A 26,971-nucleotide genomic window follows, 5' to 3' on the forward strand; every position below is an offset into this window, starting at 1 on the left:
GGGACCTTCCGAATGAGGGTCTCGCATTAATTAATTAAGCCTCAGAGCACCTAGAAGGAAAATCTATCCTATTTTACCAGCAAGTGCAATGAGTATGTAAAGGTCACACAGAATAGAGGAGCAAAGGAAAAAGAGATCTTGGTGTCCTGACTCCTGACTCTTTGCTGCATCTATTAGCTCATGAGTCCCCTACAAAGGACATACATTGAGGACAAAAGGTGTCCCACAGCTGTGCCCCAAGGGGCACTGTACTGAGAGGTTTAATAAGGTGCAGAAGAATGACTAACAGGGTTACACAGATTGACGCAGGTCAGTAAAGAATATGGCATTAAGAAAATTGATCCTTTCAAAGCCTCCAGCCACATGCTTATGTCAGAACCAGACGTGACTTGTGTCTGTGTTTCATACGATACCACCAAGTATCCACCAAAGGGCTTTCCTTCATGTTTAAATAATGAAATGCAATGTAATGCCTACAGGTGCTTTTTCACAGGGAGAAGAGAGCCAAAGGGAAAGTGTTTGGGTGGGCTGAGGCAGAGCCCAGGTCTTCCCTGCCTCTCCCACCTCTCCCTGCCCTCCCTTGCCTGCATGGCTCGCAAGCAGGAGGTCACTGGTGGCTGGATTTGCCCGTCTGTCTGCAGTGCCAAGGAGGCCAGCACATGGGCACTGGAAGAGAGAGTAACCTGTATATGATTGGGGTGTGCGTGTGCGGCATAGCAGCTACGGTATCTGTGCAAAAGTCGGGAGGCTGTGATGGGGAAGAAAAAGAAATGTGCTTTACAGGTCATCATGGAAGATGGTTGGTATCACTATGAGATCATTTCAGGTTGGATGCTGCCAAAAACTTGAGTCTCATGACTTTCCAAGCACTTAATTTTGCATCTTTCAAAGATCATGCAATTTCAGTTTGCTTGTGCAGGGAACTTTTCACAGTTTGCCAAACTAAAGTAAATATTAAGAGCATCACTGTAGGAAAAGAAGATAATGTATAATCAATAAGGGACATTCTGCCAAGCTCAGCTGGCACTTAAGGACTAGCTGTGTAAAGCGTTGCGTGTATAAATCCCAGCAACAAATTCAATTACTCTTTGTTCTTTGTCTTGCAGCCGGAATGGAGATTGATGGACAAGTTGAAAGTGACACAGAGAGCGAAGGTAACGTAGAGATTAAAAAAATGCGGTCTTGTTTGAAATACAGGAGGTGATACCTTTTCTTTTTCTCTCTGGCTTGTGACTTGCTCTTCAACAGGAGCCATTTCATGAACTACTTGTAAGGAAGCAGATTTTTCCCTTGAGGTTTGACTTATAATAGTGATATATAAATGACCATTCCTAAGCAGTCTGTCCCTTTTAATCCACACTACTCGAGTAAGATGCTGTCGGAGCCCACATCCCTTGGCAGTCACCCCTGGTAAACCAGGCATGGAAGTAAAGCACTACCCTATGCAGGGCTGGGACTGCTCTGCACCGCACTGAGGTCCTGCTTGCCCTCCCTGTAATGCTTGATTAGACCATAACACACTGGCATCTTTATTAACCACGACCACAAGAAGATGAAAATAGAAATGGATTGGAGGCAGACTGATGGTTGTGAGGAAAATCAGGATGAGTCAGTGACAGGATTAAAAACAGCTTTAACCCTGTGTGTATAGTAAATAAAGAGAAATAGCTAAGGGGTAGGATTATAACACTAAATAGAGAGAGGTAGCTAAGAGGTAATATCATAACAGCACTGGACAGGTGATATGAATGTAGATGCTACTGCAGAAACAGTTCACAGCCATGTCTATATGATCCATAAAATATGAGAAAGCAATTAGCAAATGACTGGGGTTTATTTTGTTCATCACATCCACTTTTCCCATACAGGCAGACAAGAAAACAAGACAAAAGTGACAAATTAATGCTCCACATATAACTTAATATTTGATAGGTTGCAAATGAAAACCATGATAGTTAGCTGCCCAAAATGGACATTTTCCCAAAGAGGGTAGGTGGTCCTTTGATCTAGACCACTAACAGACATTCAGCTGAGATGCACCATTACATAGTAACTGAAACCTACCTAACGGCTTTTGGAAAATAAGTTGAAAGGTCCTTCTCATTCCCAATGACAAGTGTGACAACTACTAATCCTTTACCTACTAAACCTACTAATTCTTTACCACTGGCAAGCAAAAACTATTTGCTCATTATTAATTTCTAACTTTTCACCAAAACAAAGATACAAATACTTAAATTCTCTTTGCTTCTATTTTCCTCACCTTTTAGGCTGCTCATCTTTCACTCTGGTTCCTACTCCAGCACAATTTCCTTCTTCCATTACAACTTCTCCAAACCTGGGGAAAATACCAAAATAACTTTGTTTGTTTGTTTGAACACTATATTATTATCAGTAAGAAATTTTGGAAAATTAGAAGACAAAAGAATCTGGAAAACTTACTATTGATTTTAATGTACTTGGTCACAAAAGGGATGGAGCTGTCTGAGGGTTTTTGAATGTTTTTTTTTTCCCCCTTCCCATAATATTCTGCAATTAAATCATGCTCCATTTCAATCCTTCAAACTGGAGGCACTTAGGCTCTTCTGACTTCTGGACAAATGAGATTTTTAGCTTGCAATGCCAATAAGAATGAATGTGCATCAGAGACTGTTTTCTTTTCTGGATATAGACCTTTCTATAGAAAAGAAAACTGAGAGAAACAAGACCTGATGCTGCCTAAGCTGTACCTTTCCTCTATATAAACAGAAGACCTCCATCCCCAGCCTTGAAAAGTAAACAGCTTTCAAGGACGTTGCACCAACAAGCAACCTACATACTGTTTAACTGCCTGCAATTTCTGTTTCCGTTCCTCTGGTGTGTTTACAGGTCAGAAAGATGTCTGTCTGTGCTCTCTGATGGATGGGCTTTTGCATTTGTAACTAATTTCCAATTTTCTTATAGTCACATATCAGTCACTGATGTGCTAAAATGAGTCATACTGTCATAAATGGGAGTTGCATAACAAAAGAGCTGGATGTGGTTCTTGAATGGGGCATAATGCAAAGCCCACCAAGGTCCACAGTCCAACTCATGGACTTCGCTAGGGTTTGCACAAGTCATCCTGGCTGCCTACGCTTTTCTGGTGAATCCTTACTTTGCCAGCATGGAAAGCTAAGTGTTTCCCAAAGTACTTGGTTTTTATCCCTTGCAGAAGAGGAAGTAATGGACAAGACACCTAAGAAACAGCCCCTCAGGGAAACCAGCAGAGCAAGCAGACTTGAAAGAAAAACGCAAGAGAAAGACAAAGAAGATGAGAGCAAAGAGGAAGACAGTTGTAGCCAACAAAACAGAACTTCTAGGAGAAAAAACTACCAAAGAGAAAACAGTGATGGAAAAAAGGCAGGAAAAGAAGGAAGCTGGCAGAGGGAGAGAGGCAGAAAGGCTCCTACCAAAGATCAAAAGGAGTCAGAAAACAAAGAAAGGAAAACAACCAAGAAAGGAAAGGACGGGGAGGACAAACAGAAGACAGACAGGAAAAACAGGTAATTAAACAATCCCTAAGCACAGAGTGGCAGCGGTATTGACATGCCAGTGGCATATGGGTCAGAACTGCAAAACCAATAGACTGCCAATAAATTACTGCTCTCCCAAAAGAGATACAACAGTGCAAAAGAGTAGTGTAAAATGCCACAAAACCAAACTGTTTCCAAGGTCTTCTGTTATTATTATTTCTCAGCCAGGATCAGATCCATGCATGGATTGGAGTCCTAACACCTACAGCTGGGAGTAGAAAAGCACTATTAAACAAGGCAGCTTGAGCGACCAAGGCCTGAGCACATTTTTTTGGTTGGTCTGTGGAAACATTCAGGTTAAAATGGATCTTTCATGATTTCAAGTCTCTTCTTCCAAATCTTGCTTGTCCTAACCCTCTGCTTCTCCCCATATCTTCCATTTCCTTCTGAACGTGTGAAAAACATTTCTCTCAAGCCAGCTATAGCCCTAGGCAATGCTACTGTAGCTGAAGTGTGGTCCAAAGCACGATGCTGGGTGAGTTATGGCAGGGAGCAATTGCCTCTTCATTATCCTGGCTGGAAGCAGCCTTGCCCTGAGCACAAAGAAGCTGCACTGGCATCACACCAAGCCAGGGGACAGTGAGGCACTGTGCCCACATCAGTATGGGATCCCCAGGGGCCAGTGGCACTGCACCCATCCCCACGCAAGACCTTCCCTCTAACTCCTGCAAGTTTTTCTATTTTGTGACCTTTATTTTGTGTCTCTCCCAGTACTTCTGCTTCTTCCGACTCATCCGACGAGGAGTCGCTGTCAGAGGAAGAACTCGCGATGGTGATGGAGCAAGTGGAGCAAAAGAAAAAACTGATTTCCACCATGAGAAACAAGCCCTGGAGGATGGTGAAGAAGCTCTCAGTGCTCAGGTATCTGTCACGTGAGGAACCCAAACCCCTGGGGTCTTTGCTGACTGTCAGATGCATTTTGCCTTTTCTAGATATTGCATATTTGCTGCTGCTACTGTTACACCCCAGGCTCAGAAAAAGCAACTGGCAGAGCCTGGCCAGCCTGTCTGGGTTTAAATGATCAGAGTTCAAATGTGGAATTTGATTTTCAGCCTCTGTAACCAAAGAACAGACAAAGTGCAAATCTGTTCAACTGATACCCATGGCCAGGTCATTCTACCCTTGTATTTAAAACCAAATGACTCACTACTGTCAGGCTACTTGTAAAAGCAAACTCTGTGTCCTGGTTTGCTTATTCATGCCCATTGTCAGACAGAAATCAGAGCAGTGAAGTGCCATGTTACTTCACACTCCTGTGACGGGGCTACTTGGAAAAAATGCTGCATTACAGAATCACAGAATCACATAATAGTAGGGGCTGGAAGTGACCTCTGGAGATCATCTTGCCCAACCCTCCTGCTTGAGCAGGCACACCCAGAGCAGGGAGCACAGGAATGCTTCCAGGTGGGTTTTGAATGTCTCCATGGATGGAGACGCCACAACCTCCCTGGGCAGCCTGTTCCACTGCTCTGTTACCCTCAGAGTAAAGAAGTTTTTTCTCATGTAAAGCTGGAACTTCCTGTGTTCCAACTTGTGCCCATTGCCCCTTGTCCTGACATTGGGCATTATTGAAAAGAGTCTAGTCCCATCATCCTGACACCCACCCTTTAGCTATTTATAGGTATTGATGAGATCCCCCCTCAGTCTTCTCTTCTCCAGGCTGAACAAACCCAAACCTCTCAGCCTTTCCTCATAAGGGAGATGCTCCAGTCCCCTGATCGTGGTAGCTCTCCACTGGACTTGTTCAAGCAGTTCCCTGTCCTTCTTAAACTGAGGGGCCCAAAAGTGGACACAGTACTCCAAATGTGATCTCACTAGGGCACAGTAGAGGAGGAGGATAACCTCTCTCGATCTGCTGGCCACACTCCTTTTAATGCACTCTGGGATACCGTTGGCCTTCTTGGCCACAAGGGCATGTTGCTGGCTCATGGTCACCTTGCTGCCCACCGGCACTCCCAGGTCCTTCTCAATAGAGCTACTTTTCAGTAGTTCAGCCCCCAGCCTGTACTGGTAGATGGGGTTGTTCCTTCCCAGGGGCAGGACCTTGCACTTGGTTTTGATGAATTTCATGAGGTTTCCCTTGGCCCAGCTCTCCAGCCTGTCCAGGTCTCATTGGATGGCAGCACAGCCTTCTGGTGTATCAGCTACTCTTCCCAGCTTGGTATCATCAGCAAACATGCTGTGGGTACACTCTATCCCATCATCCAGGTCATTGATGAATATGTTGAACAGGAGTGGACCCAGCACAGACCCCTGGGGAACACCACTAGTGACAGGCCTCCATCCAGACTCTGCTCTATTGATCATGACCCTCTGAGTTCTGTTGTTGAGCCTGTTCTCTGTCCATGTCACTGTCCACTCATCCAACCCACACTTCCTTATCTTGCCTGTGAGGATGCTATTGGAGACAAACCTTGCAGAGGTTTATGGAGCAAAGACAATATTGCCACCCAGCCCACACTAAATGTGGGAACAACTCAGGCAGCTGCAGAGACCCCTTAGTGAAGGGCAATGTGGGGCAGTGGGGCAGGGCAGAGCATGGAAATCAACACCCACAGGTCAACAGGGAACAGCTCATAACAAACCATTCCCATGCCGAGGCAATTATTCAAATCCCAGCTCTATTGGTTGAAAACCCTCTGAAACACCTTTCTACTGGGAGAGCTTTCAAAATAGCATTGCAAGGCATGCACAGCCCCACAGGGAGTGGTAATGTCCCCCCCTCCATGTTTGCCAAGAGGCTGCTCAGAGCTGCAGTGACCAGGCTGTGGAGGCTGGTGGTCACCATGTTTCTCTCCTTCTCTCTTTTACACCCTGAAGGCCAAGACCTGATCCATCTTCCATTGAAATCAGGAGCCTTGAACACTGCCAATTATTTCTAAAAATCCAGGTAAATATCTATACAGGAAAACTGTATTAAAGCAGCTTTCCTATCTCACAGGCATGCTACAAGCCTGAGCTCATTACAAATAAAATCTTATGACCCTGAAGTCCAAAGTTCTGCAAGAAAAGAAAAAAAGCAAAGCAGTATTATTTCTGACATGTTTCCCTTTGGTGTAGGATCCTGGCTAAAATTCTGCCCAGGATCATGTTTGATAACTCACCTCCATCCTTTCATCTTATCCCTGAACCATGACAATCATTACCACCTGCTAATGAACGTAAACAAAACTGTTGTATTGCCTGTGCAGGGGTCTCCAGAAAGGCTCTCAGAGTGCTGCACATTCGTTAGCTATTTTGGCTGCACAAACTCAACCCTGAGACAAGAAAGGATTAGCCCCATTGCACAGATGAGGAATGTGAAACACAAAGAGAGCGAAACAGTATGTTCAAGACTTAGAAATCTCACTTTAGGTTCCCAAATAAAGTCACAGGTGATTTTCCCAAGGTTATGGGCTGAACTAGCCAACTATTTCTACCAAGTAGGAGTCTGTCTAGGTTTAGGATTGCAAAGGACTTCCCAGCTCCTGAAATTTAATCTCTTCACATGATGTATTACCAACACCAATATAAAACAGAATTTTATTCACAAATTCAGCATACTCTAACAGCATCTACCTAGATTCTTTTCTCTGTATTTCCCTTAGAAATCCTATTCTAAAACTAATTTCAGTTTGCAGCTTGATTTTACTCCTGACTAGAGTGCATTCATTTCTCTGGTGCTGAGATTATCCTGTTGGGCCTGTTGCACATCTCTGATATTTTTCCAGGGAGGTGTTCATGGAGAGAAATTCTGTATCCTCTTGGAGTTTTTTCACTAGGCAATGCTATTTTCGTCTTGACCAATGCACCAGAAGAGGGAAGTTGTAGAAGGCATACGGGGGTGGGAGGACCCCGGAGAGAGAGGAACAGGCAGGCATTTGGTCTACACTCAAGGAAAAGCGTGGAACAAGATTTGGGACCCATGTCTGCATGAACATGAATGCTTTAGCATTGGGTGGGCATGTGAGCTGTACATGGCACAGCAACACCACCAGCAGATACCAGCCAGAGCCCTAGAGGCAGCACGGGGTGTGGAGAGAGACCAAACCCCAACCTCTGCATGAGCACTGCTGCTTTCCCACCGGTGCAGGCAGAGGTGAAAAGCTAAAGACCCATTGCTGTTTCAATAACCTGCTTGTTTATTTTCCTATTAGGGAGGCACAAGCTTTTGTAGAGAAGTTTGAAGGAGCTCTGGGAAAAGGGAAGGGCAAAAAGTTGTACGCATATAAGATGATGATGGCAAAGGTAAGTACTGCAACGATGTCAGGGAAAAGCTTGGATAGCTGGTTATGTATTCAGCACATTTTTGGTAGAGTTTATTAACCTGTATTTGGCAAAAGAGACACCAGGAAATCAGAACAAAAACTCCTGCCTGCATTCAAAAAAATACTAGCCAGCTTCAAATCTATGACTATTACAGAAAGAACAAGGGGAAATTTCCCTCTGACCTGAATCTCATTTTGAACTTCCCTGAAGCAACAGCAGGTTTGCAGGAGCAGGGGAAACTACAGCTTTCTGGTTGCAATCTCCAAAACCTGGATCTGTGAGACAAGGTCCCCCTAAAGGGGAGAGATGCCATGTCAAACTCTTGCACTGCCTGTGGACTCCTGCAAAATTTCATCTTCCCCGGTAATGAGGAGAGAAGAGGGAGAATGATGCCTGTGTTTTAAGACTGAAGTTGGTAGCCAAGTTGCATGTTGTCATGGAGATTTTATTGAGAAGTGAAAAACTGAGCCAGGCCTGAAATTATGAAATCAATGGGAGTTTAGCTGCTGGTCTGATGAGGAAGGATTCAAGCTCAGTATTTTATCAAATTAAATTTTGTTTTAAATAGAGGTGGTTCTGCATCAATTCTTTCAATCCAGACCTAGGTCTGAATTTTGCACTCCTATATAATATGGTAATCTCATAGCACAACTGCAACTTTCCAAAAGCCTGGGAAGGTTAAAACTCAGATAACGAATGTGAACACTTGGGGGTGGGGGCTTTTGGATTGAAGGTAGTTTCTGAAATAGTCCAAAAGATCAGACCCAGGCCAGAGTATTTGCTTTGGACTTTACACCCACTCCTAGCAGCGATACCAAACCCTGACATTAGAAATCCCTGCAGACGAAGCAGCCTCCCTCTTCGCACCTCTCTGCTCACTGCAATGTTGTCTTGTTTCAGAAATGGGTGAAATTTAAGAGAGACTTTGACAATTTTAAAACCCAGTGCATACCCTGGGAGATGAAGATAAAAGAAGTGGAAAGTAAGTGGAACTTGCTGTGCAGCGGCAGTAAGACATTTTGTAAGACAGCTTTGCCTTCATCCAAACAATGCTGCAGGTCTCTGGTCCCCAGTCTCCATGCACCCTGGGCATTGGTGCCAAACAAGAAGCATAGCATGCACCCTGGGCAGCTCCGTGCTTTGCTGTCTCCATCAGCGGTGGGGACTGTTGAGAGGGTCTTGGGCAAAATGCTAGGGAGACCTGAGGGTAAAGGGGTCCAGGTCTTGCTGAGGACATTTGAACCCTTCTAAACTCCTAACCATGAAGTGTCTTCTCATTTAAGGTCACTTTGGCTCCTCAGTCGCTTCCTACTTCATATTTCTGCGGTGGATGTATGGAGTAAATCTTGTCCTTTTTGGGTTAATATTTGGACTGGTTATAATTCCAGAGGTAAGCATTTAATTCTGCTTTCAATAATATTGCTGCTTAACATGAACATAAGATTGATAGCACAAATAAGTGTCTTATAACAGGCAGTGCTTTAGAAAAATGAAATGTATAAGGATGATTATTTACAAAGAACAACTTACAAAGCTGTTACTGACACAGGAAAAAAAGTCAGGTTGAAGTCAGGAGACCTAAGATGCTATCAAAGATCCTGCCCATCCAGCAGCTAAAACAGGAGCTCAAAAACCTAATTTAAGGCTAGTTTTACATTTTGACTACAGTGAAAAACATGACCTATGAATCCTAGGTACAAGCTCAAGACAGTAAAAGCCATAAGAAATGAACTGTGCTCTGAAAGAAATTAAGAACCCCTTGCCTTTTGGGCCATCTGAGGGGCACGGCCCTGGGCAGCAGCCATGGCGCAGCCTCACAGGAGGAGCCCTCGAGGGAAGGAACAAACGATTTCCCAGCACTTTGCCAACTAAGATTTGTTTGGGAAATATCCCTTTCCTGTACTTCCAATTCAGATGATTCACAAGGAAGAATTGTATTTAGTTTTTCTATTTCTCGCTGTTCTTGGAGAAGGAAAAGGATCACATAGCCAACTTTATATGATCGTTTATTGAAGAATTTTTTAATGTAGCCATTACGGCTCCAGCTAAATTACTCAGTGCAGTCTTTAAAGGCTGTTCAATCTGCAGACAGTGGCATCTGTTCTGTTCAATGCAGATTTTTATGGAGCAAAAATGCAGCACAGGGTCTCTCCTGAGGACCATGCTTTTGTTCTCCTTAATGTCGTTGCTCACGCTATGGAAAGTAAAAGCTCTGTTTCCTCACAGGATGAAGAGACATAACCATTAGCACTGAACTATACAAATGTATTTTGTTAGGAACTATGCATATGGTAGAAGGCTAAACAGCTTTCATCTTTAAAGCATGCATACTGTTACTTATTGCCTACTGAGCTGTTATGATATGGAGAGTAGCTGGGCAATAAACATGTAATCATAAATGATTCTGAAATTCATTAGATGGCCCTAAAAAATAAGTGATAGATTATATGCTAGGACCTTTCTAGGCTATGAATGCTAATGAGATATTTTGGTATAGGCACCAGTCAGAGTCTGCTTGTAAATATATTAACCCTCTATAGCCCTTGACATTCTCTCCTTGGACTTCAATAGCTGCTGGACTTGCTGCAAGACTTGCTTTTCTTGGTGCTATCAGGAGAGGCTGTGCCATGAAAACTGTTCTTTCTGTCTTTTTGTCATACGCTTTTTGCCCAAATCTAACTGCCCTTCACCTCACCTTGAGATCATTTTTCAATTCAAGATTATATAATACAAAATATACTGCAAGCTCGACCCAGTGCTCTTGACTTCTCTCAAAGGAGAAGTCCTGCATAAATAGATAAAGCTAATCTCCTTATTGCATTGGACCCATGAAGTTCAAAGAACTTCTTGCTAAACTAAGGACATTTAAACTGGAGCTGTTCACTGAGGGATACAGTCTCTTGGCAAAATACTTCCTGTGCTTTGGATGTTACCAGGGAAAGGGAAGTCCTCTGTTTATTTGGGTGATACTAATTCTAAATATTTTAAACTGCTGCTCTGGTATTAAGAAATAAAATATATATTAAAATCAATAAAAAGGAAAAACAACCAAAAGGGACACATTAAGAAAAAAACCCTGCAGAAAACTGTAAAGTATGTTATACTATACGTGCTTCACTGTTATTAATGTTTACCAGGTCCTGATGGGAATGCCATATGGGAGCATGCCAAGGAAAACTGTACCCCGGGCTGAACAAGCAAGAGCGATGGATTTTTCAGTTCTTTGGGATTTTGAGGTAAGCACAGGAGCATTAAACATAAGAGATCAGTTGAATACCTCCTAAAACCCTTCAGAAGTTAGTGGCACTACAGGGATGAATTTGTTTCAAGAAAAAAACAGCAATGTACCTATTTATTCCAGAAGATGAAGACACCTGCTGCCACAAAATCTTTGAGGATCTCCAGAGACTTCTGGCCAAAACAGCATGCATACACGCAGGCACATGCATATGGATTTGAATCACTTCCATACACAAATATGCTGGCTGACATATATCACATATATGTGTACACACACAAACACACGCAGACGTATATTTCTTGGGTTTGCAGGGATAAAGCAGATACACTTTTATTCCAAAGGGGACATATCACATCCCAACAAGGCTGGCTAACACTACCCAAAATGTCTCTCTCTGGCGTCAATGAGGTCAACAGGACAAAGTAAAATCCACTAAGGCCAGTGGAGTTATACAGTTCCACACCGAAGGAAGTTAAAGCAGATTTAGGAACCCCATGTCCTCTTACCTACCCAGTATTTTTAGTCATGAAACACAAGAAACCAAAGCTAGGTTTTTCACTGAGCATTAGAAGAAGCAGGTGACCATGTAAACTATCCAGTGATGAACTTGGTGCAACTCACTCAAACCACATTCACAGTTGCCTCATGAACTCAGGCAGGAAAGAGATCCTTTTTCAGAGGAAAAAGCATGCAATAAATACATTTCTGCTGTATTTTAAACCTACATAGAACAATCTGTATAAAACTATACCATCATCTCACATTCATAGAATGTAGAAATTTATTCTGAAAAAAAACCAAAAACTTTTGTATGTGCAAGAGCCATTTTACTTCCACCTAGAAAGGCAGCTGGCACACAGGTGAAGCGTAAGAGCTGCCCTAAACCAGGCAGCCAGAAGGCGAGTTCAAGCTGCAGACCCCCTTTGTGGGCAGGGAGCACCTTGCCATACCACTGAACTTGCTCATAGCCTTGGGAAGGGGATTGATTCCCACGTCCCTGCCACCCCTGTTCCCCTGAAATATTTATATGAGCATGAAGCTGGAACTAAAGTTTAGCACTTGCACCCAAAGGGAAGGCCCGAGTTTCCAGCCACCCATGAGCCCTTGGCTGCAATCCCAACTCACACCCCGCCAGCTACTCTTTGCCTTTGAAGATTTAGGTCAAAGGGATGAAGTGTTTTTAGGGAAGGCTTAAAAAAGAAAAAGATGTGTGCAGGGGGTGAAGGCATTCTGCTGTGGCCAATACCTTGGGATCTGACTTTCAAAGCTGCTGCTTCTGAAAGTATTTTTTAAATGCTTATTGGTGCAGGCCCACATATTACAAGCGTAGGGCCAAGTCCCTATGTAATAAACCCCTTCACAACTTCCTTAGCTAAAAGCCCCCCAACAACTACTTTAATGTAAGCCAGATTATTTAAATGAATTTATTAATAAGGCTTCAAATACTAGCATGTCCAGGAACCTGATGGGGCCAGACCTTCACTCACCGCCCATTTTCTACTGAGAATCCTTTTAGCTCCTGCTCTCCCAGAACTTTCACCAACTTGCCAGAATCCAAAATTCAGAGATGAATTAGCAACATTTTGAATAACATTGCACTGAATGAAAGGCTCATTTGAGCAGCACACTATAAAAATACAACTCATTCATCCAGGAAAAAAAAAACAACCCAAACCAAAATAACAACAACAAAAAACCCCAAAACCAAACCCCAAACAAACAAAATTACCCCCTGCAGGAGTACTGCTGGACTGCAGCTGCTGATTTTGTCTGGGAGACCATAAACTGTACACATATCAGTAAGGAGATTTGCTCTTGGATGAAGCTGTACCATCGCATGAAAGGCTGGGTACCATGACCTGTCAGTCTCCTGCCTGTGGCTCAGTTCACACTTCTACATTCCCCTGCTGTCACCAAGGGCTTGATCCTCTGAACCCCTCTGCCATACAGGTCCCCATCCTGTACCCACTCCCTTGGTGCTTGATACCAGGGAGCAATCACGCTAGTTTGAGAAGCAGTCTCCAGCTATGGGGCAACGATGTATACCTATACCTGCTGCAGCCAGAAGATGTCAAATGAAGCCCTTCACTGAGGCTTGCCTTTGAAAATGAATAGATGCTTAATCCAGCATGCTCCACAGGAGAAGTGCAATAGGGAAACATATTTCAGAGAAGGCATAAAATGAAGAGTCAATACTGTGATCCTGAAAAATACCTTTCAACAGAGAAAAGCCAGGGAAATGTAGGCTTTGGCAGCAAGGAGGACACATCATGGATTTCTAGAGGAGGAGAAAGGAATAAATCTCACTTGGACACCAGACACCATGTATCACAAATGGAGTTCAAAGAACATGCTGATGGTGTGAGCAGAGAAACTAATTTTTCAGTCCCCGCCATTTGATGAATCAAAAAGACAAATACTTGGGATTACAATCTAAGAAAAAATCTTCACTAGTGCCTTCCATGAACATTACCTTTATATTTTACAAAACCTTTTTCAATACACCTCCACAGCACATTATACATAACATGCTACGAGCCCCAAGCAGCCGTGCTGTGGTGTGCCAGCCACAGGCTTGCTGCATTTCCCCAAGTGGCTCAGCAGCACTGGCAGAAACATGTGCAGAGTTGTCCTGTACCTATGGCGCTGAGCCTTGTGCAGGGCAAACACGTAGCTAATGTGGCAACTAGGGATACCAAAGCCTTATATTAGGTTAGGAATGAAAAACCTAGTGCTTTGGGGGAGCTTAGTCTAATTGATTAAATGAAGGTGGTCAAACACTGGAAGAGTGGCCCAGAAAGGTTGTGGGGTCCCCATCCTTGATTTTCAAAACTCAGCTGGACACAGCCCTGAGCCACAGCATTTAATTTTGAAATTGGATCTGCTTTGAGCAGGGAGCTGACTAGATGACCTCCAGAGGTCCCTTCCCATGTAAATTATTCAGTGTCTCTAAACAAGATCCATTACACAGCCTCTGATACGAGCTTCAAGTTTTGTCTCAATTTTGGTGTTTCCAAAGGCTTGATCAGAGGAGAGCTTGCTCAACTATCATGGCCAGACTGAGTAACTACACTTAACTTATGAGCTGAAAGACAACAGGCAAAAAATAGAGAAGTACAATATGCAATGATAGACATCAAGTTGGATGAGGTAAGACAGAAAAATAGGGAGAGGTTGCTAATGCAGATTGCGAGATCTGCACACTCATTGGATGCCCAACAGTTTGTACAGCAGAAAAAAGATCTATTTGAGGCAACATGGTTGATATTGTGTCTGAGCTCTGCTTTCCACAGGAAAGTAATGCTTTGATTTTGATCTTTAGTTATATTTGCTCTGCAGGTGGTAGCCAGTAAAAGGAACTAAACCTGCAGGGTACCAAGCACCAGCTGCCTCCTAGCTGAAAGGAAAAGTTTTATATCATGGTGGGAAATGCCTTTGCTACAGCATTTCTACAAGACCTGAGATTTTACAGTGGCTTAGAGAAGCAGGTGTGCTACAGCCACAAAGAGCAATAAGGAGGTTTTTCTGGGAAGGATGAAACAGTGATGGATAAAAACTAAATTTTAGTTTTGAGCCAGCATCCTCTGGCATGCTTTCCCTCTTCTCACCTCTCTTAGGAGGATAAGCTTTTAGGAGGATGGCTCTCAAAGGTGACAGGGCAGCAAACAGACGAGATTAAGACACTAAACTTTTTTCCAAGTTGATTTTCCCTATTTTAAATCTTCAGTTCTCACCAGAAACCTCCTTCCTGCAGGAGAAAACTGCACAGCATACATAAAGGTTTGCTTTTGCTTTTCCTCCAGGGCTACATCAAATACTCAGCACTCTTTTATGGCTACTACAACAACCAGCGGACAATTGGCTGGTTAAAATACAGGCTACCAATGGCATATTTCATGGTTGGGATCAGTGTATTCGGCTACAGCCTGATGGTTGTTATAAGATCGTAAGTACAGCTCACATTACGCTCTCTGCAAAATCCACCAGATGTGTCTCGCATCTGGGTTCCCCTCCATGGGCACGGCTCACGGCTCAGTCCAGCCTTGGCTGGATGGCTGGGGAGTGTGGGGCAAAGGGGCTGCATGCCTGCTGTGTCCATGCACGCAACATCAGCATCCACCATCCCGGGCTCTGGTGGGCTGGGTGGACCTGGACAGCCCCCTCCCTCAGCCATGTGCTCACATGTCTTATATTGAACTCTCCCATCTCCTTCTCCAGCCCTCTTCCTCCTCCTCCTCTCTGGATCACTTTAACCCTTACTTCAACATTACTACAGGGCCACCAAACAGGTGGATTTCGTACATGAAGGAGGATTTTACTTACAGTAAATTTCAAAGGGTCCTTTTCCCATCTTTTCATTGCAAAAAAACACTCCTGAAAAACAATGTGAGTCACACAGATAGTGCAAGGGGTACAGAAGAGAACCAAATGCTACCAGACTGCTTTTGATGCATCCCCAAACCAACCTGTGGAGTTTTAAAGCAGGGCTCCAATCCCTGTGCCCCTGGTGCACTATCCCCCAGCACTGCTGAGGTCCCCACAGCATCCCCAGGGCACTAAGGATGCAGCTGAGGCACTTCTTACCACTGAGATGGTCTCTGCAAAGCCAAAAATAAAAAAATAACCCCCCCGTCTCTGTCTGGAGGACACACCGTGCAGGGGTTTTCCTTCCTTTGCAAGAAAGAATAAGCCTATGGATTTGTATTGCTCCCAAAATAGGCCCTATTGCTGTGCAGCAGAAAGAGCCTCTTGAGCCTTTGGCTGGAGTGGGACATGGGGATTTGCTGTACATTTGCCATGAAATTGCAGCATCTGTTGTCTTGCCTTCCTTGAGGGACTGGTGCTAGGAACTCTAGTGGGAGTTACAGAGGGATTTCAGGGATCAAATAATAGAAAGGAAACAGCAGAAGCCGTATCTGCTCCTATGCTGATTAACAAGAACAATCCTTTTTCTCTCCCTGCATGACTTGCAGCAAGCTTTTTGGCTCCTGCATTGTGCAGCTACTGAAGTAGCACTAAAACTTTGCTTTGTAGTGGGTGTGTTGGACAGCACCAGTGTTTTTTGACTAAATTTAACTAAATAAAGGTAGCCATAATCATATAATGTACCCTAGGACCCAGAAGCATAGTAGATAAACTTTCTTCAAGCACTCACTGGTGGAAGCAATACTTAACCTGCTTTAATCACCTATGCTAGGTTTTTTCTACATTACTGTGTTTAATGCAAGACCTGCATAGTGCTGAAGACCCCATCTGACAGTTCAGTCCTCCTTAAACCTGAAGTCCAATGGCAGGTATTAGACAGTTGCACCCAAACCCCAAGAATGGTCACCCCACTCTTTCCTTACCCACCAGCAATCCCAAGCCACCAGCGCTGCTTTGCAAAGATGAAGGACACATGGTGGCTCCGTGAAACACTGTCTGTCCTTGTCACAATACATGTCCTTATACAGGATGGCACGCAATGCCAATGAAAGTACAGCAGACGGGGATGATGACAACTTTATTTTCAGCTGGAAAATGTTCACCAGCTGGGACTACCTCATTGGCAACCCAGAGACAGCGGACAACAAGTTTGCATCCATCACCACCAGCTTCAAGGTAACCCTAACCAGCATTTCTCCATTTGCCTCTGGGGATGCTCCCAGTCCCTTCCATGGCAGAGGTTTAAGGGAAAATCTGGGTATCTGTGCAGCATCTCTCTGTATGAACAGGGTATGGCGCTGAACCACAGCAGCTCCAGGTCCCATGCCCTAGGTCATGCTATCCGTCCTGATTCTCTCCCCCATCTACCGGTGGGGGAGTGAGCGAGCGACTGTGTGGGGCTGAGCTGCCGGCTAAACCACAACATCCTCTTTTTAGGATTTTCAAACAATTTGTTTTACTTCAGAGCACAATTCCCTCACCATGTTCTGCTGGGACATGGCAGGCTGTTTGCCACTTGATGTCTTCCAATGGAACTGGGATGCCTGTATGAAGCTTAGTTTGAACTTAACACAAATTACCAGGTTCAATATAGCCAAAATAGCATGGGATTGCATTTCATAGGGTAGAAAATGATCTGATGTTACCTTAGGCTCAGGAGCTGCGAGATACTCACTCCAATTCTGTGAGCACCCCTGTTTTTTCAGGAGTCTATTGTGGATGAGCAAGAAAGCAACAAGGATGAGAACATCCACCTGAGGAGGTTCCTGCGGGTTTTGGCCAACGTCCTCATCATATGTTGCTTGTGCGGAAGTGGCTACCTCATTTATTTTGTGGTGAAACGCTCTCAGACATTTTCCAAAATGCAGAATGTTGGGTGGTATGAAAGAAATGAGGTAAGGGAACTTTGCTTCCAGTTTTCTGCTGTGATAATTTTCCATTGACATCAGCATAATCATTGCCACAGCTTGAGCACAGCATCCAAGGCTGTCCTCCTTGACAGATCCTCCTAGACATATCCAAGACGTATTCCCTACCAGGGCCCAGAAGTCCCTTTCAGTTCTTTTGTACTTGCTTTAGCTGGGAAACACATTGGTCTCACTGAGAGTTTCCAGGGAAAATTAACAACTCCTGCAGAGAGGGGAAAATACTCTTACAATAAATCACAGTAAAAGTCAAAGGGTCTTCAACACTTACAACACTGATCATTTTCTAAAGAATCTACCTCAAGTTGCATATTAATGCTTACAAACTGCTGTACTAGAAAGCTCTCTGCATGTTAGAAATGTCCATGATCACACATAAAGCTAAATGCGGATCTTTATCATCAATCTTGAATTATGGGAATAAGATTTTAGAACTTGCAGAAAAATTTCAATTGTCAAAAATTTTCTATGTCTGACTTTGGAATGAGAACTTCAAATCTTGAAGCTCGTCACAGAAAAAATCAACCTACGGAAAGGTTTAATTTTAATGTATACTACATTATCACGTATTTGTATATCAAAGCCAAATTAAATTCAAATCCATGCATTTTCATAATTCCCTCAGAACACATTAGCAAGACAGCACTTTGTCACAAAATGCTTTGATTTATTTCAGTGAACTTTTCCCAAAGAAAAAAATCCTATTTAAAAAAAAGGTTAATGTTTGAGACTTCCCTAGTGATAACTTGAGATCTGAACATATACAGTTCTGGGTACCATTCTCTGTCCTCAAAGAAAAGCACAAAAAAGAGACCTCTGAGTCAGAGCCTGCCAGCAGCTGTACAGACACACTCCTCTGCAGGCCAACAGGCACTGTAGGGCTGTAAAAAAGATAGACCCTCACTGACCACAGTACAACTTAGCATCTCACACCATATAGAGGAACAAAAATACCACAGGACGTATTTTTATGAGCTGCAAAACTGAGTCCTTGATGTGCTTCCATTCAAATCCATGATTACCTATTGCAAAAGCAAAGGCGCTGAACATGGAAAATAAACATTAGCATCAACTAATTATCTTTATGCACACAAGCCAAGTCTTGCACTTCCTCTGAAATTAAAATAAAAACCTCGGAGCTGATGCAAGCAGTACTATGAGGGACTTGAGGAACCTAAATATTCATGAGTCTGGACGGATAGGGAACAAATTCTTCAGAGCTCATCCCTTTGAGATAACAGCAAAAGTGCTCCTGCAAGAGCAAGCTGTGCAACCCAGCCCTGAAGTCTGACACTGTGCTGCCTGCACACTAAGCAAAGCCAGAAGCTGAGCTCATTTTGCTTCAGAAATCTTTCAGAAATCTCCAACCAGTTCCTGGCAGCCCCCACTCTGCTCATAGATAGATAGTCGCTGCTGTTACTATTAGTAGTAATCTCGTTTCCCTCATGTGGCAGGTTGAAATTGTGATGTCCTTGCTGGGCATGTTTTGCCCTCCACTGTTTGAAACCATTGCTGCACTAGAAAATTACCATCCCCGCATCGGGCTGAAATGGCAGCTGGGGCGGATCTTCGCACTCTTCCTTGGGAACCTCTACACATTTTTGTTGGCCTTGATGGATGATGTTAATGAAAAAGTAAGAGCTGAGCTAAAAAGCCACGTTCACTAGCATTTTCCAGAGCCAAGGGTGAGCGCAGCCCATCCCCGCAGCCAGCAGGGATGATCACTCTCTTTGCAGCAGGAGCTTCCCATGCCCCCAGTCTTGGCTGCAGCACCCCGAGGAGACTCACTGACCAGAGGGGTTTCCAGAGTCTCCAGCTTCTCTGTACAGCCCTGAAAAGAGAGTGGTTATTGTCTCCTATAATAATCATGGCATGTTAGGGTAATTAGATTTTTTCCTCTATCTGACACTGTTTGCAATTTCTATTAACACAGACCCCGAGGATGTAGTTTATAATCCTCTTCCCCTGCCCTCCCCACTTTAACTTTATCCTGGTAGCATGTTGCAGGCAGATAACTGCAGGAAAGGATAAACGTCTAACTGATCTGCAGAAAAAATTATTCTGTTTTAAGCTGAGAAGAATTGGAGGAATCAGAGTGGTTTGCTCTGCCCTGAAAAATTATTAAGAAAGTGAGGAAGGACTGGGTGGAGGCTCCCTCTGCACACAGTAGGCTTAAAGGAGGTCTGGCTCCTCCACGTGCAGGGAGAAGGCTGCTAGCTCCCCAAAACTCACGGTGCCTTCATCTGCTCTCTGTCTTGAAGGGCTGCTGCTCCCCTGCTCCTGGCAAAAGGGAAGGAGTTTCTGTGCTATTGCCAGCACCGCAATTCTGTTGTAAGCAGATGCTTATAGGACGGGTGGTAACTGGTAGGGAGGAGGGGGAGCCCAACGCCTCGGGTTTCTCCAAACACATCCTCTGGGACCCTTATTTCCTGACGTTTTTGGCTGGAGGGTCTCTCTTCATTGCAGCTGGCTGAAGAGGACGTAGTGAAGAACGTCACACACTGGACACTGCTTGGCTACCACAACTCATCTGTGGGGAATGGCAGCACTGCCACCCCACCTCCCCTTGATCCCGCAGACGTGCCCAGGGGACCGTGCTGGGAGACAACCGTTGGCATTGTAAGAAATTCATTACATAGTAAGTCTCTGGGCTGGTTTGGGGTGGGGTTTGTTGTTGATGATGATGTTTTTAGCATTTCCAGGCTTGAAGTTTTCCTCACAAATAGTATCTCCTTCCAGACTCTCACATAGCAGCACCAAGGCAGTGTAAGTCCTTGGCCATAGTTCTCAAGCCATGGTAGTGAAATCCCCAGCTGGAAGCACCCAGGGCTTGCACAGCTCTGCAGCACTTGCCATGAAGAGCTCAAAAGGCTGGGTAGTCTGCAGCCATGCCTGCATCATGTTTTCATTCAGATCACAACCTTGCCTTTGAAGCAAACCTGCCTTCTCCACTTATTGCTGCACTTCAGTTCCCCTTGCAGAGCAGCTTTGGAGCACGAGTAAAACCCAACCACAGAACATACCTCAAGGGAACTCTTGACATGTCCCAGCCTCTAAAGCATCATGAGGCCATGGGGTGAGAGCACAATCAGGCAAAAATAACCCCCTTGAAATGAATGCAGGGTGGCCTTCAAGTCCTCAGAGTTTCTCCCCACAAACCCACCCTGCAACCTTCACCTTACACCAGGAAGTTCTGCAGCCAGACTATGCACAGCTTAAAAAGTAAAAGCAATTATTTATTGGCTGTTATAGATAGCTAGGTCTTACCAAGCTTCAAGGCTATGCATTATTCTGTACACCCAATGGTACCCAAATCCTTTCTCTTTCCTTCTCAGAATTTTAAACCTTTTCTTGTAAGCATTTTTCCTTTTGAATCCTTGGGACACCAGCTATCTCCATGCTACAAGTCTTACTTCTGCCTGCAATTTTACCCTGCTTGTCTTGCATATCTCCCCTGTCTACACTTCTTTATCCTTGCAGCTTTTGTTTACAACTGAGCAATTTTCTCAGGAGTCCACACGAAGGTTACAGAGCTGAGCCATAGCAGAGCTATGTACAATCGAAATTACCCTCGGTGTACGTATGCTTTAGACCAGCATTACGGCAGCATTAACATTCTGCTTCTGTTTTATGTTCTGCCACAATATATAGTGCAGTCAATAATGCTAGCAGCAACTATCAGGGCTAATGGCTGTAATGGAACTTGTGGTTCCCAAGCACAGAGGTAAAGCTTAGGCACCGCCAAGTGTTTGAAAACAGGCAGGGAGTTTGCACGTGGCATGCTTTTCTGAAGGTTACTGTCATATAAAGACAAATGGCTTAATAAAAAATACAGTCCCATATGTGCTACTGAAATTATAGTTGCTAAATGTTTTTTCCTTGTTTTAAATTGCAGGAGTTCGTAAGGCTCACTGTGTCTGATATCCTGGTGACCTACATAACCATCCTGGTAGGAGATTTCTTCCGAGCTTGCTTCGTCAGATTTGTGAATTACTGTTGGTGCTGGGACCTAGAGGCTGGATTTGTAAGTCAGTGTCTTAAAGCTGAGAAGATAGTGGTAATTTAGGACCATTTGGCCAAATGCTACAAACAGATTGGTTTTGAATGCTTCCAGTGGTTCTCCGGTCTTGCCTGATAACTTAATTGGTATAGGCAGTCTCTGGATCAATTAGTTCCACCCCAGAAAGAACCCTACAAAAATGCAGTCTGTCACCTCAGAACTTTAAAACATGAAGTTGAGTTAAAAAAAATTAATCTGATGTTCATTCAGTTGTTATAACCGCACACCTTTGAAGCCTTCTATACCTCTTCTCAAAGCCCCAGACCTTCCCATTTGTTGCCCACCTCACAGGCAGTAGCATGCTTTACTCACAGCACCATCTTCTGATCGATGCTCAAAGCTGGTGTTACTTCTACTGCAGTGGACCAAAGAGAGTTTCCTTCCCCTCTCATGTATGTGTAACACACAAAAGTGCTGGAGTCTTTGGTATTCATAAAGGTTACATTACTGAAGCCCCCCATACTAGAGCTGCACAAATACAGAAGAAAATTTTTTAAAAAAAGGTCCCTTTTTTCATTTTTTTCACGTAAGAATTGACAAAACCAGATGGATTCAGACAGAGGTAGATATACCTCTCAAGATTACAATTATAGCAGTGCACCAGTTGCCTAGCTGTCATACTGGGAGGGTTTCTGGGAGGGGTCTGGAGCAGAGCAAAGAGGAGGGTTTTGCAGGTGTCTACAGGGGCCTGGTCAAGCAGAGGCAGTTGGGGCACAACAGGCATTTTGCTGCTTGTGGAGCTCTTCGCATTTCTTCTGGGGGAGGTAGACAATGTTACCCAGGGTGGCCAAGGGATTTCAGAGCTTGGAGGACCCCTGGCAGCCAAGGAGAATGAAATTGCTCCCATTGCGTGTGCTCATAGATCACGGTCTTGTTGAAGTGTCTGGTTCCCTCCTCCTGGCCATGTCCTCCTCTCACTTTGTTAGCCGCCTTTGATTTTCTTTTAGATTCTTTCCTCAAAACAACCTTTACAAATATCACATGGGGGTTTCTTCATTCTTAAGATCTCAGTTGTACAAATAACTGGGAGTCTCTTCTATCCTGCAGGCACTCCTTAATGTATCAAAAAAACAAACCCAAATATTTCCTGGACATTCATCCTCCACCTCTCTGTGAAATTTAAAAGAGCTGCTTTAGGGCTTATTATACACTTCCCTCTCTCCTTTCCCCTGGCATTCGTCAACAGCTCAGACGGGCTGTGAGGTAATTTTGCGCTGAGAAACGAACCCCATTCAGCATCTGTCAGGGGATGACCAGACTGACATACTCCAGCAGATCAGCTTTTGCAAACAAGCAGTTGAACACAGGGAGCTCAGGAGCAAAGCAAGGCCCTTATTTATCAGGACTGAATAGTAACATTAATTTGTAGCCCATTAACATGGGCAGCACTAGAGGGTTGGTATTCTGCAGTCTGGCAAAGGCAAAAGTCTCCTTTCATGACAAGTGGCTCCCGTGATAGTTACAGAAAGAAGACAGCACCATGGGCTTCCCTCTTCTTTTTCTCCTACATCTTTGGGAGATTTGTGTATTCTTCCTGGTGCTACGGGTATCACTCCACTGGTGCTCAAGTAGGTGTTGGTTTGGGCTTTTTTCCCTTGGCCCAGGAATGAGAAAGGAGTGAAAGATGGTTTGGTAACAGCCACCTAACCCAACCTAGCTGTGTGCACCAGCACAATTATATGTGTGTTTTTCTAATGAATATAGCGAATAAGTCTCTTGTTTAATCCAGCCTTTTCACATAGAAGTACTCAAGGCAGAGGACAGCAGACTCTGAAAGTTGTCTTTATTTTTGTGGGGAAAAGATGCCCATATTAACCTCTAGCTAAAGATTTGAAGTAGAAATGGACCAGAATCAAAGGAACAAAGAAAACAGTTTTTGCACCCATCCCTTCCCAAAGCTGTGAGCAGTCAGCTAAGCAAGGCTTCTTTCAAGTTTTCATCATAAAAGGCAAACACCTTAAACCTCAACTTTATGAACTGCTGACAGTATTAAGTACAAGCAAATTGCATGGAAAACAGACATACTGCACAGGACATTCCAAACATAAGGGCATCACCCATCATTTCTTAGAACTGTGTTTTCTGCAACATAGTAAAAAAAAAATATATTTTTTTCAAAGAAAATGTAAAAATAAAACTTCACACAGTTTAGTATGCCAAAAGTCATCTGAGTTTTATGTGCACAAAAGCAGATATACATAGAAGAAACAGTAGCTTCATCAGAGGCAAATCCAGCAGAATAATAGTTTATAAAACAACAAATACCATAAATAGATTAGACCAGCACCCACATCAGACAGGTTGCTCTGTATAAAGCAGTATTTTAACTACGGGTTAGCACAGAGCAAAATGCCACCAGATACCCATCAGGTCATATATTCCATCATATTTCTCTCCCTTTGCCCTCTGTTTCTGTTCTTCAGCAGCCTGCTGCTGCAAGACCTGGGGACATGGATATATCTGGCATAGCATTTGCTCTCCAGCACATCATTATCGCTTAAACATTCAAAATTTTACCAGAGTGGAACTGTAAGTCCATAGCCAGATACACCAGCTGGGGTGTAAAGCCTAGTTCCATGCCATGGCTCCTTTGCTCGCAGCTGGCTTTATATTAGCGGGGAGAAATAAACACAGAGCAACTCTAAGCACCTCCATATATCTTTCCAATTTTCAGCAAGCCAAGAAAGAAGCAGCAGCCCACAGCACAGTAGCTCCAATTTTGCTTTCACCGCACTGCTGCTGCTGGTCACTCATGCAGCAGGAGCTCTCCCAGAAATCCCGTCATACCAGCTTTAAATAAGCATCCTTATAGCCAAGAGCAAATAATATCAGGTACCCCTAGCAACACCACACTCTCCTTTCTTTCCTCACGCAGCCATCCTATGCTGAGTTTGACATTAGCGGCAATGTTTTGGGCCTGGTCTTCAACCAGGGAATGATTTGGTAAGATATTTCCTTCTTATTATTATTTAGAAAACCTGCCAGTGGAGTTAGAAATCTTCCAAGCCAGCTAGAATAACCTTTGGGTTCTGCTTTCTCTGATGGTTTGGCTTTCTGTGCCTGAGTACAAATGCAGAAATTTAAAAATGCCGGCTTACTCGTCCAAGAGTAGCAGTGTCATGAGAGAACAGTCTTGCAAACCCTGCCCCACTCTCGCTTTTATAAAGTCAATTTTTCCAGCGGTAAAAATGTATTAAGATGGTCCACGTGCTGGGGGAGGAGATCAGAAAGGGTTTTGGGGCCACCACGAGCTTACACGTCAACGCAAGGATGGGCATGGAGCCAGGTGAGCAGGTCAGGCAGGACAGGCACATCCCAAAACTGCCCCGAAGGAGGGCAAACAGAAGCTGTTCTGCCCTGCTGTGACAGCACGAGAAGCAATAGGCAACGGCACAGTGCACCCTCATCTCCTCTGGAAGTAAGGTTTGTTTTGCCAGAGATTGATGATTCCTGCCCGTTCCCTCACTACGGCATCTCTGCCGGCTCAGGGAGGTCTCCCCCTGCTGGTTACACTCGCCTAATATTTTCGAAGCTATCCCCAAGTAATTTTTATCACAAACTGAAAATCTTTCTTTACAAGCACTGAGGGGTCTGAGACCTTGCTGGTCATCAATGTACGGTTACTGTACCCTAACATGGATGCTGGCAGCTTCTCCTCTGGGAACACAGGGGTAGGACAAGCCAGCCTGCTCAGATTTTATTTGTGGGTAAACTTGCTACTAAATGAGCACTTTTTTTACTTTTTCTGAAAATAAAAAACCTTCCAGTCAAAAAATAGCACCTGTCCTTCTCCTTTCCTTTTCAGGATGGGATCCTTTTATGCACCAGGGCTCATGGGTATAAACGTGCTGCGCTTATTAACCTCCATGTATTTTCAGTGCTGGGCTGTCATGAGTAGCAATGTCCCTCATGAAAGAGTCTTCAAAGCATCCAAGTCTAACAATTTTTACATGGGACTTTTGCTGTTGATCCTGTTCCTCAGTCTCCTGCCTGTGGCTTACACCATCATGTCCCTGCCTCCCTCCTTTGACTGTGGACCGTTCAGGTACTAGCAAAACACCCAAAATGCCAGTTTTCTGCTCTGATACATGCGATTATTTTCATAAAGTTAGAAGGCCTGGACTTCAGCAGAGACAGTGAAATGCCTCTGTTCTCCATCTGGTTAAATCCTTAGCAATGTGAGGCAACAGGCTATGCCCAGCTGTGGGCAACACACACCAATGAAAGCACCAGAGGACAGCAGAGTGCAGCCCCTAGTAAAAAAGCAATGGGAGAACCCTATAGGCTCTCAGAAGCATTGTGGGGGCAAAACAGGGGTCCAAAGCCACCTTCTAAGATCTTGCGTAGAGCCAAGAAGTCCCACAGCACGAGATGTATTTTACATGTTTAATTTTGTTTAAAAGTAGCAGGAAATAGGTAGGTCTGAACGTGAGGGGTAGCAGCTTTTTTTTTTTTAAGGACAGAATCAGCACTGCACAGAGCATTCAGTGGACTAGATTAACATGCTAATAAAGTCTAGTTTGATTGAGTAACACCATTTCCTGGGCCCACTGAGTCTGACTCAGCAAGGAGCCAGCTTGGAACAAATTGTTCCTGTAGACGCACTGTTTTAGGTTATCCACTTGCTAATGGAGAATGACAATAGAAAGCTGAAAGACACAGGGGAGAAGGCAAGAGACCAAGTTTCCTTCAGTTCTATAACAAGGACAGGTGTCAACGAGCAATGTCAGAAGATTTGACAAGAAACTTGTTGCACCCACACTATCATTTGGAGATGACTAATCTGCAATGTCAAAGAGCTATTTCAATTCCCAATCAACCCTTCAAAAGCCACTCAGCCTGATTCAGACCCTTGGCACTCTGTCTCAACCGACTGAAAGCTCAGCTCTCCTGGGCTTAAGGCAGTTGATGAAGTTGGGATGCTGTTTAGCCAAGTTTGTATTTATTGACTCTTATCATCAGGACAGAGTCCAATGCCTTCTTGAGCAGAATTCTACAAGATTCAGGAGGCAACAAGCCTTAAGACATGGAATAGAACTCCTTGGGTTGAATTCAGAGACCCAGAGATACTGGGGAGAGAAGAAGGTCAATTACATAATCCAGCCTTTTACATATTTGTTCTTTCATACAGAATACTCTCATCCGCTTTATCAATCCAGTTTGAAATGACTCTTTCACTCTGTTTCCTATTAAGCAATAATCACAGCTTGCTATTTTTGTCATTACTTAGCAGCTCTTCAAATTGCCTCATTATTTCAGAAAGCTGGAATTTGCATATGGAAAATCATCTCTACTGTGAAAAGACCATATTTAACAAGATATTGATCAGAAATGTATGGTTACTGCAATCTGTAGGTTTTTATACATTTCAGAGGGGTAAATAGTCAGAACTCATAAAGGAGCTACACATGGAAATAAATGTATTAACTCCAGGAGCAAGCTGGCCTACCAAAGATTATTCTTGTAATCAATGGGGGGGAATGGATGGACCAACAGATAATTTAAAATGAAGGCATCT

General features: G+C 43.9%; 1 protein-coding gene across 1 annotated transcript in view; it reads left to right on the forward strand.

The window, feature by feature from the left end:
* Positions 1-3,079: 3,079 nt before the first annotated feature.
* The window catches only part of TMC2 (transmembrane channel like 2), a 35,118-nt gene continuing 11,226 nt past the window's right edge, over positions 3,080-26,971 (forward strand). Inside the window, exons 1-14 of the mRNA XM_075086128.1 lie at positions 3,080-3,524; positions 4,266-4,415; positions 7,691-7,781; positions 8,703-8,784; positions 9,086-9,192; positions 10,940-11,038; positions 14,847-14,989; positions 16,497-16,644; positions 17,175-17,363; positions 18,848-19,027; positions 19,860-20,012; positions 21,289-21,417; positions 24,329-24,396; positions 25,259-25,498. Of these exons, the coding sequence (XP_074942229.1) occupies positions 3,205-3,524; positions 4,266-4,415; positions 7,691-7,781; positions 8,703-8,784; positions 9,086-9,192; positions 10,940-11,038; positions 14,847-14,989; positions 16,497-16,644; positions 17,175-17,363; positions 18,848-19,027; positions 19,860-20,012; positions 21,289-21,417; positions 24,329-24,396; positions 25,259-25,498 (2,099 nt within the window). The 5' untranslated portion in view covers positions 3,080-3,204. The remainder of the gene's footprint in view (positions 3,525-4,265; positions 4,416-7,690; positions 7,782-8,702; positions 8,785-9,085; positions 9,193-10,939; positions 11,039-14,846; positions 14,990-16,496; positions 16,645-17,174; positions 17,364-18,847; positions 19,028-19,859; positions 20,013-21,288; positions 21,418-24,328; positions 24,397-25,258; positions 25,499-26,971) is intronic.

Source organism: Phalacrocorax aristotelis, chromosome 2, assembly GCF_949628215.1.
Source record: "Phalacrocorax aristotelis chromosome 2, bGulAri2.1, whole genome shotgun sequence".
In the NCBI taxonomy this organism is placed as follows: Eukaryota; Metazoa; Chordata; class Aves; order Suliformes; family Phalacrocoracidae; genus Phalacrocorax; species Phalacrocorax aristotelis.